The sequence below is a fragment of the Struthio camelus genome, chromosome W (assembly GCF_040807025.1).
Source record: "Struthio camelus isolate bStrCam1 chromosome W, bStrCam1.hap1, whole genome shotgun sequence".
In the NCBI taxonomy this organism is placed as follows: Eukaryota; Metazoa; Chordata; class Aves; order Struthioniformes; family Struthionidae; genus Struthio; species Struthio camelus.
The window spans coordinates 43,056,431-43,072,159 of NC_090981.1; the positions used below are offsets into that span (position 1 = coordinate 43,056,431).

The 15,729-nt window shown below is 44.8% G+C and overlaps 1 protein-coding gene across 9 annotated transcripts in view; it reads left to right on the forward strand.

Moving 5' to 3' along the window:
- The window catches only part of LOC104152949 (high affinity cAMP-specific and IBMX-insensitive 3',5'-cyclic phosphodiesterase 8B), an 89,773-nt gene that overhangs the window by 571 nt on the left and 73,473 nt on the right, over window positions 1-15,729 (forward strand). For 3 of the 9 annotated variants that reach the window (XR_011137330.1, XM_068925000.1, XM_068925001.1), the window contains exon 1: window positions 6,038-6,354. The exons of 1 other annotated variant lie outside the window; for it this stretch is intronic. Coding sequence is in view for 2 of the 8 variants with exons in the window: in XM_068925000.1 (XP_068781101.1) it covers window positions 6,046-6,354 (309 nt within the window). In the remaining 6 variants the exon portion in view is untranslated. Of the gene's footprint in view, window positions 1-5,418; window positions 5,440-5,775; window positions 5,858-6,037; window positions 6,355-7,090; window positions 7,136-15,729 lie in introns of those variants that run through there. 5 more of the 9 variants (XM_068925008.1, XM_068925004.1, XM_068925006.1 and 2 more) reach the window with 5 other exon arrangements.

Consider the following 15,729-nt stretch of genomic DNA (forward strand, 5'->3'; position numbering starts at 1 on the left):
CACAGCACCGCCGCAGCCTGCGAGCGCCTCCGGTGCCTTGGCTGTCCCCGCTGCTGCGGAGAGGGGCGAGGAAACCCTCCCTGCCGGCTCCGGGCGGCGGCTGCAGCAGGCGGTGGCAGCCTCGGGCCCCGGCGGGTCCCCGGGGCGGCAGCCGCGGCGCCTCAGCCCGGCTCTCGCTGTGAGCCCTCGGGGCCGCGACCTGCCCCCGGTGGGCCGGTGCGTGTCCGCTGCTGCCGCTGCTGCTGCTACGGCGCCTGCTGGACCTCGTGCGGCACAGCTGACCGGGAGGTGCTTTTAGCGGTGCCTCATGCACATAGCAGGGAGCCAAAAGCTTCCTGCAAATGCAGTAAGCACCGAAGTGGTATTTGCCGTGCAAATACGTCCATTAAATAATGAATCCATGGAGAACAGTTGTGTTATTAAAACTGCAACAAGCAAATAATAAGCTTATTATGAGGAAATGACCACTGAAGAGTTGCTGGGGGACTGCTGTTAGGAGAACTGTAGATTGCTTTTTGTTGGTTTTTTTTTTTTTTTAAGTGCAGTGAAGTACTTGGTTCAATCCTATCCTAAGGCAAAACCAAAGGATTTGGTGGAGAACAGGGGAAGTCTAAGCCTTTTATATGTGACGTGCTCACTGTTGTCATTGAAAATTTGCTTTATAACTAAAAGCATCCAGCCAGTATCTTGCCAAGTATTGAGCTCCTCAACGTGCATAATGCTGTCTAACAACATAACGCTACTGCTAGTGATGGGAGCGCTGTGTATTTCTGTAGGTTACTGTTCATCCTCAAAGCACTGTGCTAAAGCTGACGGGCTGGCTGTGTCTCTCAAGAACATGCTGACACAGGGACAGTGCCAAGCTAGCCCGTGCTAGGGAGTGGGCTGCAGGCGCCTGTCCCCCAGGGGGGATCTGCATCCCTGCGTTCCCTAGGGCAGCTTGTGGTTTGGGCTCCTGTCCCTCTCAGTAGCGAGGTGGCAGAGCCCAAGGTTGCGCCTTTTCCTACCCCTGGGGAGAGAGAAGCAGCTGCAGCCAGAAGAGAGCAGGAACTACAGCTCTTTCTTGCTCTTGCACAAAGGGGTGGGAAAGGTGAAGGAGAGCGGAGGTCCCTCCTGCCCCTCTGTGCACTCTCAGCACAATTTGTGCCCTAGCAGCATTTGCAGCAGCACAGGGTGCAGGCTGCTGGTGGAAAGGGAACGGGACTGCTCTGCTTGCTTGAGTGATTTTCAGCAAAAGACTTCTCCGACTCAGTTTCCCTACTTGCAAAACATGTATAGTGGAAAGTAATTTAAGGTGAAACGTGAGATAGCGGTTATTGTCTGAGCCAACCAAAATCTGACTGTAAAAGTAGGCCAAACTCCGACAGGCTTTACTATGTGAGGAATTATCAAGCAATCCCAGCAAATCCATTCAGTCTGAGCAATGCTTACTTCCATCGTTACTCTTGGGAATATCTTATTGCAGAAAGTTGCTATTGGAAGATTTTGCTCATAGCACTCACAGAATTTAGTACACACACAGAATAAAATAAATCCATGGTAAATTAAAACATAGTTTTGCCGCAGCAAATAATTTTTTCAAAATTATGAAGCACAAGTAGCTTTGGACAGAGTAAAAAAAATACAGGATTTGATTTTTCTTTTTGGCCGAATCGGAGAAAGTTCATTGCTTTCAGTGCACTTATTCCTGATTACATTGGTGTAAGTGAGACTCATCAGATTTGTGGATTGGAAAATACATTCTGGTCTTCCTCAGGCAAAAGAAACAAATTTCGCATTTCATATTCAGCATCTGTTTTCCAAACAACATAATTTCTTATATTGTTGAGGAGTGAAAGCACAAGGTTAGTGTTTGAAAATCTATTATTATAGTTTTAAAAAAAACAAAAAAAGGAGGTATACATACAGGGCTTCCATTCTAGCTGTCATGATTATTATTTTTCTCAAATCTATTTTGCCTTAAAAACACAGCATGTAGTCTGGATAATTTAAATTAACTTTTTAGGTGTTTACTTTGCTCTAATCTAGATTGCAGCATGTTAGTTTTCACTAGTTTAGAAATCTGGACTGATATGAAAGGACTGAGAAACTATTGAGCCTCCTAAGAGCTCAGACCCTATTCCTAGTAACTTTTTTTCTATACAGGCTTATTTATACATTCTTAAACCAGTCTTATGGTAAATGAACCATGAATAGAGGTAACTGTCTTCAGAAGCTGGTTGTCAAGTACCAGATTTTTAAGTCTCTGTAAAATGCAGCCTCTGAAGTAGTATATTCTTACTGCAATGAACTGAGATTTACAAATGTTACTTCCAATAATGCCAACATAAACTTATGAATCTACTCGTGGTAAAAAGTCTTAATATTGAGGTCTGTGTGAAGCCTATGACTGGCTTTGGAAGGGATATAAAGTTTGGAGGAGTATAATATTTTCCTCATTGTGGAGAGATTTGTAGGTTTAAATCCCGTAGAGAATGTGTATCCCTTGCTTTTTTCCTGGGAAAAAAGACTAGATGCTTCAGGGTTCCACTGACTTCTTCCAGAATCATTCATATGCTTAAATCCATCATGCTAAAATTAGTCATGTAAAAGAAATTGTTTTCCTGTAAGTGTAAAATTTGTTAGGATCTTTAGTTTATAATTAAACCCAGTGAAGGCTCTTTTTTAGTGGAAAAATTGCTGCATGTGAATGTCTGCCAGTGGTGGCATGCACCACTGCATATATAGGTTCCTGAGGGCAGTCTGCTTCGGTGTATTGACTGTACATCCTGTAAGTCCCTGGTGCTTTCACATGCTGCTCACACTTAGCCTATCTCACTAAGGGCAGACTGCAGCCAGATGACAGCAAGCGCAGCATTTGTGTGTGCCACAAGAGGTAGAGCAAGTGAGTGAGTGTGAATGGGAGTGCATGAAATATTCCCTCTTCTCCAATGTCCAGGAAATCTGCAGCTATCTTCTCACAGGAGAACTGCAGCAAGAATATAAACGCTAGGAAAAGAGAATCTGTAATATTCCTCTCTATTTTTTCACCTTGTATTTCAGCTGTAGACAAGCATCTTTCTGCGCCTGCTCACTTTGCCCCACTCCAGCTCATGCTAATTGACAGTTGCTTTTACTGTCTCTCTTTCTGCTGTCAGATGAAGCATTAAATTACTCTCCTCTTTGCTGCTGCCTTTCAGCAATCCATATAGTTCCCCATCCTGCAGCCTACCCTGCTCTCAAGTGCTCTGGTGCTTCTTACAGACAGGTCTCTACCCTTCAGTGATGACCCTTCCCCATTACCCAGAAACCAAGAGCAAGGTGAGAGCTACTCAAGAGTTGTACTTGGCAAAGACTCTCCAGACCTGCAGCTTCTCGTTGTTATGACTTATTCTCTGACATAACTGGAACGTTACTCCCAAAGGAAACCCACATGCGAAGGGGCAGCTGTCTGCAACCCTCTCTGAAATCAATAGCAAAGCTGTCACAGAATTCAATAGGAACAGGAGAGAGCCCTGAGCACTGGGATGTTAAGGAAATCTAGGCATTCACTGACTGATGAAATAACTTCTCACTGATGTTGATTTAGAAAAATGGACTGTGAACAGCTAGCAACAGTGCTTAAGGTTCGAGCTGACGTTTTCACCAAACTCAGTTGGTAAAGTCAAAATACTGTTTACTTTCATGTTCTTTATTAAAATTCTAAATACTCCTGATACCTGGAGTAGGTAAATTCCTACGAGCTAGGTCTCAGACCAGATGCTCAACAGCTCTTAAAGGCCTTTCTGGGCAGCTTCATTTACAGCTACTGTATGGATTCTGAGTGTGATGATCCTGGCTCCTGCTCCTGGCTCTGCTGCAAGTCTCAGGCGTGGCCAGGGCAAATAACTTAATTCCCCAACTTTACTTTCCCAGTCATTAACAGAAAGGTTAGTTCTGTACTGCAATGAGACTAAAATGAAGAGGGTCTTTAAAATACTGAAAGAAATAAATACTTTTTGTTGCTTTATTGATATTAAATGCAGTTATAGGATGTGTTCGTCTGCAACTAGATGCATTAGGTTCATCCACCAGCAACTAAGACTGCACAGCTGGGTGACAAATCGTAGTCTACTTCATTTTGCTTCTGCTGAGCCTGTCTTCAAGCTGGTCCTCAAAGCGAGCTACTAGCAGAGCAGCATGGCACCACGCAAACATGCAGCATATGCAGATATGAACCACAGCCTGGTTTGTGAACTTTGACAGCTACTGGGGGGAAAAAAAATTACTTGAAATTTCAAAGAAATTTGATTGCTAGGGTCAACACAGGCTATCTCTGGTAAGTGAAAAACCATAGTCTGTCAGATAGGTTGGTGATCTCAGTCCCATTCTTGAGGAACGAATATCCATATTGGCATAAATAAAATGACCTGTGGGCAGGATGGGAAGAGAGAGAGGCTAACGGCTGAGTCTCTGTTCAAATAGTCTCTCTAAACTGAGGCATCTTAGATGTGAAGCTATCGCTGCTGCTGTAGTGAGAGCAGATAGGACAAACTGGTCTGATTGTGAACGCACTTCAGGAATACTAGATATCAACATTAAAATGTTTGGAGCGTTTTGTCGTTCTGCCTCATGTTCCTCACAGCAACCACGCTTCATGTTTGTAGCATTTTTACATCACTTATTAAAACCTAGATGGAGAGGCGCTGCTTAAACATCAGGTAACGCTCCAAGAAGAGGAAAAGGTACATACAGAGCTGGTGGTTGGTAACCGAGTGTCAGATGAATGCTTTATTAGGCAGTGACCGTACTGCTTGGATGGTGTTACCAATTCGTGAAGGATTTATAACGTGCCATTGAAAACAGAGGGATTTAAACTAAAATCTTGCAAAGACTTAAAAACCACATGTTTAACTTTACACCTCGCATGTAGCTCCACTGAGGTCAATGAAACTATTCACCGCGGAAAGTTAAGTACATGTATAAATCTCGGCAGGATTAAGGATTTAGCTTGATTATCTCCCCAGGGACTGGAAACAGGGGCTGGCAGTTATCAGATGTATAGCCCAAGAGATCAGAGACAGTTTGTGTCTTTGAATATTGGTCTAATTGAAGAACAGCATTAAAATTGTTGAACAATTCTGGCTTTTTCCCCTAAACGTGCAGCAGGTTTTGTGTGGCTACGAGCTCCTACTTAAAAATCCCCTAATCAATTGAAATCTGCTTCCTGCTGGCAAAGAAAAACAGGTGCATTTTGATTTTTAAAGTAAGTGTTTTTTAACAGCTTTGGAAAACAAAATAGGATGTGACACAGTTGTCGGGGAGGGTGGACTTTGGGGGGGGGGGGGGGAGGACATATTGAATGTATCAAAAGTCTTGAAGCCAGACGCTCTCCCGGGGTTTGTACTAGGGAGGGGAGCTCTCCTCCTCCTCGGCTGAAGGAGGCCCTGGCTGCACCAGTGCCGCCGCAGAGGCCATGAGGTGGAAGGGGCCAGGCGGGTTTCTGCTCACCCCCCGGTGCCCGAGGGCAGCGCCGGGGCCCTGATGCCGGCAAGGGGGGGGGGGCTCAGCCCGCGGCAGCAGAGCCGCCCCCGAGCAGGCAGCGCCCGCCGCCCAGGGCGGCCGGGCCGGGCCGGGCGCGAGGCGCCAACGGCCGCCCGGCGCCAACGGCCGCCCCCTGCCCCCACCCGCGCGCGGGGTGGGGGGGGGGGAGGAGAGGGCGTCGGCCGGCGCTGGAGGCCAAGTGGGGAAAGGGGCCGGAGCGGTTTAGGGCGCCGGGCAGCTAGAGGAGGAAGAGCGCGGTCCCCGGGCGGGGGGGGGGGGGAGGAGGGAGCCGCGGCCTCGCGCTGCGCGCCGGTGCGGAGACGGCCAGGGTGCCGGGGAGGCGTTGCGGGGCGAGGTAGGCGCTACATGGGCGGGAGCGGCCGGGGCAGCGCCACAGGCTCGGCGGCGGCGGCGGGAGGTGGTGCCGCGGGGTGCGCGGCGCAGGGGCGGCGGCCCCGCAGCCCCGGCGGGCGGGCGGGCGGGCGGCAGGTGGGAGCGGGCCGCGCCGCGGTGGCCGGTGCAGCGGGGGCGGGCGGGGGAGGGATGGGCTGCGCTCCCAGCATCCACGTCTCGCAGAGCGGCGTGATTTACTGCCGGGACTCGGACGAGTCCAATTCCCCCCACCAGACCACCACCATCTCGCAGGGCACCGCCACCCTGCACGGCCTCTTCATCAAGACCGACGCGGCCGACTCCATCCCCTCGGTCGTCGCCTACCAGAGCCGGCAGCCGCCGCCCTGCACCGGCCCCCGCCGCAAGGAGCGCAGGGAGCCCGGCGCCTCCGCCAGGGCCCGGGCGCCCCACTGCTGCGGCATCGAGGCGGAGACCCAGACCAGCGACAGCAGCGTCAAGGTAACCCGCGGCGGGGGCGGCAGGCGGCGGCGGCCCGGCAAGAAGCCCCCCGCGGCCCAGGCGAGAGGAGGGGGAAGGTCTCGGCAGGTCCCTGGGGGCGGCGCGGGGCGGCCGCGGCGCAGGGCAGCACTGCGGGGAAGGAGGCGCCGCGGCGGCGTCCTCCTCCTCTTTCTCCTCCTCCTCCTCCTCGGCTGGGAGGGCGATGCCGCGGCACATGGGCTGCAGCTGCGAGGCGCGGTTGCCGTGGCGCCCACTGACCCGCCGCAGCGGCGGGGGGCTTGCGCCCGCGTGTGAAGGCAGCCCGCGGCGGGTTGAGCGCCGTGCGGTGTGCGGCCCTGCGCTGGAGCAGCTCTTGGGGCTGCCCCCGCGGGCGGAAGGGCTCCTTTCGACCTTTGTGGTTGATAGCGGGGAGTGGGCAGCTGGGGGAGACGCTAATATGCTGGAATAAAATCTCCTCCAGCGCAACAGCAAGTACTTGATATTGCGGGTTTTTTCCTTCCTTTTTTTTTTTTTTTCTCCTGCCTGTATCTAGTTAAAATGAACTGTTGCAGCTATAGGTGAATGTTCAGCTGAAAAATAAACCCTTTAGATGGGCACACGTGTGCAGGTACCCTCGTTGTTGCAGGGCTAGCAGTAACTCCTGGAGCGGGTGAACGGGAGGCTGTGTGTTGGGTTTGCTCGCTTTCAAAGCTGGAAGGCTTGCGTCTGCCTGTTAGTGGCTAAGGCAGGTGCCACAGCAACCAGCGTGTCATCTTCGCTTGAACCTGGCAGTTAAAAAAAGGTATTTGCTCTGGAGTTTTTGTTTGTTTGGTACTAGCAGGTACCAAAGAAGAAGTAGACTCTTCGTTACTTTCTCCAAAAGTTTTGTAAGAATTACATGTTGTGCTGTTGCTTTATTTCAAAGCTTATAGTTCATTATAAAAACTAATGGTGTCGTGATCACCACTGCACCTTAAGTTACTTTTCTGTTGTAGTAGTAAAGCAGGATATCGTATCACAAAGTAATTCCACTGATGTAAATAGATCATGTTATTTTGTCATATAACTTAAAAAATTAGTGTGAACTCAAAACATAATCTACTTAAATAATTAAAACAAGAAATCATCTAAGGAAAATGTGAATGAAAGAGATCACAGGAAAAAAAATAGCCCCTAGTTAGTTTGTTTGATCGCATGCTGAGAAACTTGCAGAGATGTCTGTGGTTATGTTGCCTGTTTTTCTCATTCAGAGGCAGAACCTGCACAATCCAGGATATGAACACAAATTAAAAAGGACTGGAGTAATAATCTGTTAAATTTCTTGGGGTTTTTTGAAATTTGTTTTTAAAAACTTGAGACTAGGAAGAGATGCTTCTTAAAAAACAAAGTAAGATTTTCTTTTTTAAATGAGGAGAGCAAAATAGACGTTCTTGCCCAAGTCTTTATAAATTGTAAATTGGAAAAAAGGTTTTCTAAGGCGGTAATATCTGCTTAGGTTCTTCTTAATGGTTTATTATTTGTTATTACATAATAATCTGCTCTTATAAGCCAATATATTTGTCAACTGTTTGGTTATTAAAAGTGAACATCCTTCAGATGTTCAACTTTGTAATTGGCACTCTAATTTCATTTTGGGTAGTTTCAGGTTCTTTTTACCATTTTTGAGTCCCAAGCAGGTAAATGATGCTTTTTTTTTTTTTTTTTAACTGTTTCAGTGATGTACAGAAATGTTTCCATACCATAAGAATTAAGATCTATAAAATATTTTTATAACAATTTTGAACAAATTTAGAGCTTCTCTTCTAGCCAGTACTCCTCGCACAATTTCATGCGAGTTGATGTTGTAGTTATATATGTGTGTGACCAAAGCAAGGTTTGAATATTGCAGAACTAACATAAATACAGAATACTACTTAATATCTGTCTGTCTATAAGAAAGGGAGAAGCTTGGTGCTATAGTCCTCTGATAATGTAGCAAAAATTATTTCCGTAGAAGTTGAAGAAAAATATTAGTAATTTTGGTACAGAGAACATGTCTACTAAATGTTCTTGTTTTTAATTCTCATAGAGCTTAGTTACATATATTAGCTGTGTTGAAACTTCAACTAGCTGTCTTTAAGGAAAGGAAATACAGATGTGGGTCAAATGGCTGCTGGCATTATTATAAATTGATATTATATCCTGGTTATGTTACCGTTCAACACACTTAAACCATGCTGCTTCGTTTGGCTTTATTTTCTGTTCTAAACTATTTTTTCATTGTTTACACAATCAAGTATCACATTTGCATCTGACCTTATATTTCTAAGATGTTTTAAAACTTACCTGTACATTAATATTAAACTGTCATTAAACAAAATCAATCTGTAATGATTCCATTTCAGTGTAATTCAAATGAAAAACAACAAAGATCAATTGTTGCTTGAACTACATCATGGCTTGCCTAAACTTTACTTTTTAAGTCCATAGAATCTGTACTCATTGGGGCGAGATCAGTGTTACAAAGATATTTGGTGGAGTTTTTCTCTTTTTTCTTTTTTCTTTTTTTTTGTTTTTACGTTCTTTAATAAAAGTTCTGAATCGTTCCAAGCATTCAGATGTTCTGGTCAAGTCCTACTCATATCAGCTATGAGTAACCATTTGATATTTTTAGTGTGTGCGCACGCTTCTTTGTGGATGTCAGAAGTTTGGTAACAATTATCTGCAGTTTAGTTGAGAAAGTTAAGTAAGTGGACTTGTTAAGTATTGTAAGGTGAATCTGTGCCATAATTTGAAATAGGATCCACAGTTTCTAGTGCCTAGCCATATATTATGTTACTAAGTTACTTAGGCACAAACTGAAGTAAAATGCAGACTTTCCTTGCCCGTGCTCGCTCCTTAATAAACCCTGTGCTCTTAGGGCCAAAGAGGAATTGTAATATTCATACAACTACTGCAGTTACGTGTAGCAGATGTACTCTTCTGTGAGGGGTTGACCCAGTAACATGTAATATTTCCTGCAGGAACAATGTCATGGCAGCAAACAGTATCCTGTATCAGCTTTACATAAAGATATATGCCATTTTACTTCAGTGAAGCATAACATGGTGTGTGGGATAATACTGAGCATATAATGGTTGCTTGACCCATTGCCCAACTGTTGCCACTCCTGAAGGGCAACAGTGCCAGCTGTTCAGCAAGAAGTAAACAGTTTCTTGATAAGGCAAAAAGTGAAGAATATTGCATCTAATTGAAAGTTGGCCTGAGTAAACAGTTCTGTTCTAATGACTGAGAACACATTTTTTTACGGCAAATGCTTGGGATATCCAATGTATATTTCCTGTCTATTAGAAAATGCTAATTTTGTCTCTAGTGTGGCTCGACTCTATGTACAGAAGGCTTTCAGTTGTTTGTTTGTTTGAGTTTTCAGTAAAAATATTAATGTAAACAGTTCCCTGGTCATCTGAAAAGATAATAGAAGTTTTACCTATTTATGCTTATTCTTTAGGACTTAAAGAATGCAAATACATTTTTTTCATCATTGACAAATACAAATCCTAGGCAAAAGTATGTATTCAGGTATGCCTTCCTTTAACATCTCGATACTTAAGCGTTAGCCAAACTTAAAGACTAGAAGAGCAAACAAACTTTAAAGCTATTGTTGCTAACTCATAGCCAAGTGGGAAAGAGAGCTGTCTTCTGCTGATTGCTTTATCCTTTCTCTTTTTGAAGGGACGAGAACACCAAGTGTAATGATTTGATTCACTCATGCCATATTCTTGGTGGAAGAAGAGAAAAATCTGTGTATGAACATCTCTTGAAAGTCAGTCACAGCAAAAACTTGTTTTTGACAGTTTTCAGGCTTTTCCATATCAAACTAATTATTAGAGGCAAAACTCAGAAATAAAGCAATACAATGGGACAACTTTTTGCTTTTTAGTGGCCATGTGGTGTTGGTTTGTGTTAATTTCCAAGGTGGAAGCAGTGAGGAAGCTGTTCTTCAGCCTGTCAAATGCTTACTTTTTCTGATCCTTAAAGAAAAGGGTGGGGGAAGGCTAAGGGCAAAGAGCTATGGAGAACTTGGAGAACTCCAAGTATTGAGAGTGCTGTATTAGGCCCACGGGCCCTGGAGAAATGTAACCCTAAGCATTGCCTGGATCTAAAATAGGATTCTTCTCTTTAAACCAATGTCATGTCCAAGAACAGGAATAAGTCACTGGCATTCTACTTCTTGTTTTGTTCAAACTATGCTACTGTTTCACTGGCTGCTAATATGTTCCCTAGGCTAGACTTGAAAAAAACCTCAAGCCTGTGCTAGGAGAAATATCCTTGCTTTGTGAATCAGCATGACGAAAGTCAATTTCACAACTAGTTATGACATCTAAGGCATCCCAGTCCTCTTGAGCATGTTCTGGAGCTGCAAAGCTCTTAGAAAAGTTCTTACAGCAGGCTGAAAAGTGTTAGTACATTGAGCTATGTTACAGTGCAGAGCCTTTTCAACTTAGCTGTTCTCTGAAAGGAATAGGCCTCAATGACTCTTACCACAAAAAAAAAAAATGCTAGCAGAGAAGTGCTTTCCTTGGACTAAGCCCAGACTTCTTAAATGAGTACACTAAAAAGACTTTTGCAGAGAGTTGCTGCTCCGTGTCTGGCTTTTTTTTTTCCTTCCCCTCTCCTTCAAGTGGTGCAGGTAAATTTCAATAAGTTCTGTAGTTGTTCTGTTAAGCAGTGCTAGACAGGAGAAATGTGTATATTGAAGTGTTACAGGATGGAGGAAACCTTTTTCAAAGAAAATAACAAGCCACTTGGCAAAGAAAACAAAGCAGCCGTATAGATTAAACTTACTTGGTACTGACTCCTTAACAGAACCATCTGGACTTCCAAAACAGTTCTGGGTGATAGGCATTTCTATATATTATCTATAGATATATAGAGAGATTATAGAATGAATATTAATATCTATCTATATATTATCATTATACACAAAACACATCTTTCTTCTCTTTCTTAGTTTTCGGCTGGATTGGTTCCATGAATGCACTCAGGAGTGTTAATGTCACTACAGAGTACTGCTTTTTTCCTGCTCGTTCAAGGCAGTGCTAGCTTAACCAAACACTGGTTTGGGGCAGTGTGTGTGTGTACAGAAAACATTAATTATCTTTTTATCTTATTTGATTAAAAGATAAGTTATCTAAAGGATTACTTGGGTTGTTCCCTTATTTCACTAATCATTCACCATAAAAGTATTTGCTTCAGGAGCATACTGTCAACCTTATAGATGGAGAAGAAGCTGCTAGAGAACAATGACCCTGTGGGATGATTTTAACGTATTAGACAATAGAGGTGGGGCAAACTGCTCTACTGAGATATGCTCAGAAGAGACCAGTCCATTTCCTGTCTCTCATCTTTTTGTGATTCTGATGTTCTCTTTCTCTCTGTGGCGATGTTCATCGGTGCTAGGTATCAGCTCAAGAGAGTCAGCTGGAGCACAAGAGAGGAGAGAAGAGCTGTTGAAGACAGACACTGTCAGATGGAAAAGAGAAACCAGTAGCTGCACATAGGCAAATAGTAAAACTAAGCCCCTCTTGGAAACTTTGGAGAGAACGATATACTTGAACCATTTAGGCATTGGGAATCAACAGGCATCTTAGTACCCCTGCAGCCCACCCCCCATCAAGTCCTCTAGCAAAAAATTACTTGGGACTATCTGCTCTCAATGCCCAGAGCATCCAACTGTTTTAGCTAAACTGGGTCTGTTTGCTACTTTTTGTTTGTTTTCAACCTTATGCCGTTTGCTGTGCACAAAATGAGACCCAGCCTTTACCTTCAAAGGAGCTTGAGTTGCATCTCTTGGCAATTCCTAGTGCTCCATGACCATGCTGAATGCAGAGCAGAGCAGGTGGATTTCAGACAAAACTGACCACATGCTGAAAGTAATGCAAATGGAGAAACTCTGCCCTGTACCCTGGGGAACAGTGCATGGAGAACAGTCCTGGGAACAGTATGCAGGAGATACGTTTGAATTCCCACAGCTGAGAAGGGTCTAGAATACCTTCTACTTCCTGGATGCTTAATAATCATGTGTTATACAGAAGATGGGCACCATTTTCCTCTTTCAGAAGAGTAATCTAGTCATCCATTATATCTGCAGTAGTGGTTTGGGCAGTAGAATAATGAAGCAGTTTTAGGTTATGAATCTAAATAGTCCACCTGCTCTGCCTGTCTGAGTGACAGGCAAAAATATCAAATGTCTCTTGTAAGCATTCCTTGTCAGCTGGTGTGATAAGAACTCCCCACCCCTCCATGTACATGGGTCACATTGAAGTGCTGATCTTGCCCTAATTTCTGTAATGAGCATTTAAGAGCCTGACTCACGATAATGTTTGCTATTCCTGGTTGGGGTACTTTTGATAAATCAAAGTTTATTAGTTCAGATAGATTGCCATACCTCTTCTACTTCCAAAAGGGCACAGTTGGTCCTAGATCAGATCGCTAAGCTGCACTGTACGGTGTAGGCATTCTCCTGACCTAGAAAGTAATGCAAGTGCTTTTTTCAATAACTGTAATGTGCAGTAGAATGAAATAGTTGTCAATTTTGTGTAACAATCTCTAAAGCCCATAGAAGTCAATAGGAGTATTTTTACAAGATCCTAGTGATTTCCCTAACAAGACCTAATATTTCATAAGCTTCTTGAATGGACAGTGTAATACAGCCCTAACAAGCCACATTCATGCTGCTTTGGGTTATATCTTGCCAGATCTCAGGGTATTTTATTTTCCATATAGATCATTCTTTGCTTGTATTTCCTGTCTACCTCTTGGTCACTCCTTTTTTTTTTTTCTCAAAGACTCAACTCTGTCTCCGTTAGGGCTTTCTCGGTGAAGCCTGAAGTGAAATGCATGTAGTCTATGTCAGTTTTCTGGATTTATCTTTAATATACATGTAACTTTCTGAAATTGCTTTCAGGGAAGCCTCTTATGTACCTGTGTGGTTGCTAGGAGATAATATGTGAAGTGTTTCATGGTGTAGCAGAATTTAACTCTTTTGGGGGAGTGTTGTCATGGTAACTAAAACCAGTATTTTCTGGACTTCAGAATAACTCAGCGCTAGCAGGATTATGGCCTTAGAAAATCTGCAGTCACCTTTATGGGTATAAAAATAAATGTACTGTACTGATACCTTGTAGAATGCAGCATGTATTTAAAATGCATCATTTTGTGATTGAGACTATGAGTTCGCAATAATGGGTGCCAAGTGATTGTTTCCTATGCCTTACTGTCCTTCTCTTGCCTGGTTTAGCAGTTGCGTTTCTACCCCAGTAAGTCAGCTGTCTTGCTGTGTAGCAATAGCTGATCACTCACTTTTCTGGGAGCAATTTGTTTGGGGCAATTTTTACAATACAAGAAGCTCATTCTCTAGGAGCTCTCAGCACTCCCCAGAAGGCTTTTGGCTAGTGAAGCTTGAGTTGCCTTTCCTTTTGGTGGGGAAGGAGGGCTATCCAGAGGTACGTTATTTTTTCTGAGTGAAAAATGCTGCACAGCGTTCTGGAGGTAGCCTCTAATTCAGGTAACTGTTTTCAGCTGAGAGGAGTAGTTAGCCCGTGTGTTCACAAGCAGTATTTTTCTCTTGCAGATCAACTGTTTGTGTCAACCATGGATCCAGTCCCTCAGCATCCACATATTTATAAATTTATATCCCACCTGTACTGTCAGTTATAAAAGAACAAAATATCACAGAATCACAGAATGGCCAAGGTTGGAAGGGACCTCTGGAGACCATCTAGGCCAACCCCCCTGCTCAAGCAAGGTCGTCTAGAGCACATTGCCCAGGACCGTATCCAGACAGCTTCTGAATATCTCCAAGTCCAGGAGACTCCACAACCTGTCTGGGAAACCTGTTCCAGTGCTCTGTCACCCTCCCAGGAAAGAAGTTCTTCCTCACATTCAGATGGAACTGCCTGTGGTTCAATTTGTGCCCGTTGTCTCTCGCCCTGTCACTGGGCACTACTGAGAAGAGTCTGGCCCCATCCTCTTGACACCCTCCCTTCAGATACTTATATACATTGATCAGATCCCCCCCTCAGTCTTCTCTTCTGCAGGCTAAACAGGCCCAGCTCTCTCAGCCTTCCTTCATAGGAGAGATGCTCCAGGCCCCTCATCATCTTGGTAGCCCTCCGCTGGACTCTCTCCAGTAGTGCCATGTCTCTCTTGTACTGGGGGGCCCAGAACTGGACCCAGCACTCCAGGTGAGGCCTCCCCAGGGCTGAGGAGAGGGGCAGGATCACCTCCCTCGACCTGCTGGCAACACTCTGCCTAATGCACCCCAGGATCCCATTGGCCTTCTTGGCCACAAGAGTGCATTACTGGCTCATGCTTGATCTGTTGTCCACCAGGACTCCCAGGTCCTTCTCGGCAGAGCTGCTTTCCAGCAGGTCAACCCCCAGCCTGTACTGGTGCATGGGGTTATTCCTCCCCAGGTGCAGGACCTTGCACTTGCCTTTGTTAAACTTCATGAGGTTCCTCTCCGCCCAGCTCTCCAGCCTGTCCAGGTCCCTCTGAATGGCAGCACAGTCTTCTGGGGTGTCAGCCACTCCCCCCAGTTTAGTATCATCAGCAAACTTGCTGAGGGTGCACTCTGTCCCTTCCTCCAGGTCATTGATGAATATATTGAACGAGACTGGACCCAGGACTGACCCCTGGGGGACACCGCTAGCTACAGGCCTCCAACTAGGCTCTGCGCCATTCACCACAACCCTCTGAGCTCTGCCAGTCAGCCAGACATGATGTTCCTTTAGATTACCTTAGTTTCCGTGAATAGAGAGTTATTCTGTAAGTTGTTCAAAACACCAGTTCATTCCTATATCCACTGATTCGCTCATCCAGTGCCCATATATTGACTATGGGAAAGGTAAAGCTTAGATTTATTTTGAAAAACCCCTCAGCTATATGGTGCTACTTTAGAAAGAGACTCAATATGAAGCTCTTAATTACTTGAGTTACCTGCTGCTTTCAAAAAACGGGTTGAATTTTGATGCAGATTCACATTTTTGTTGATGGCTTTCCAACACAGTCTCTTGCTTTGTATTCATAGTGCAGCTGAGGAAGCAGCACTGTTTCTAAAAGGATGGGAAAATTGGACCAACATCGGTTGGTTTCAGAGCATGGAAGAGTGGGAGCAGAATTTGCAGAAATATGGGCCATCTGAGCTGCTGCACAAAGAATCCCATAGATCAATCACATAGAACAACTGTTTGCTCCTTGATTTCTATGAGTTTACAGAGTACCCAGCCAAACGTGTGTGTGCAGGTATATTATAAAGTGACATTTAAATAAGAAATCCAGAGTCACTGCAGTTAGCTGGGAGACTCTGCATTAGTGGAGTCAGTAACGTCTGTTAGGAGGTAAGGGAATGAGACA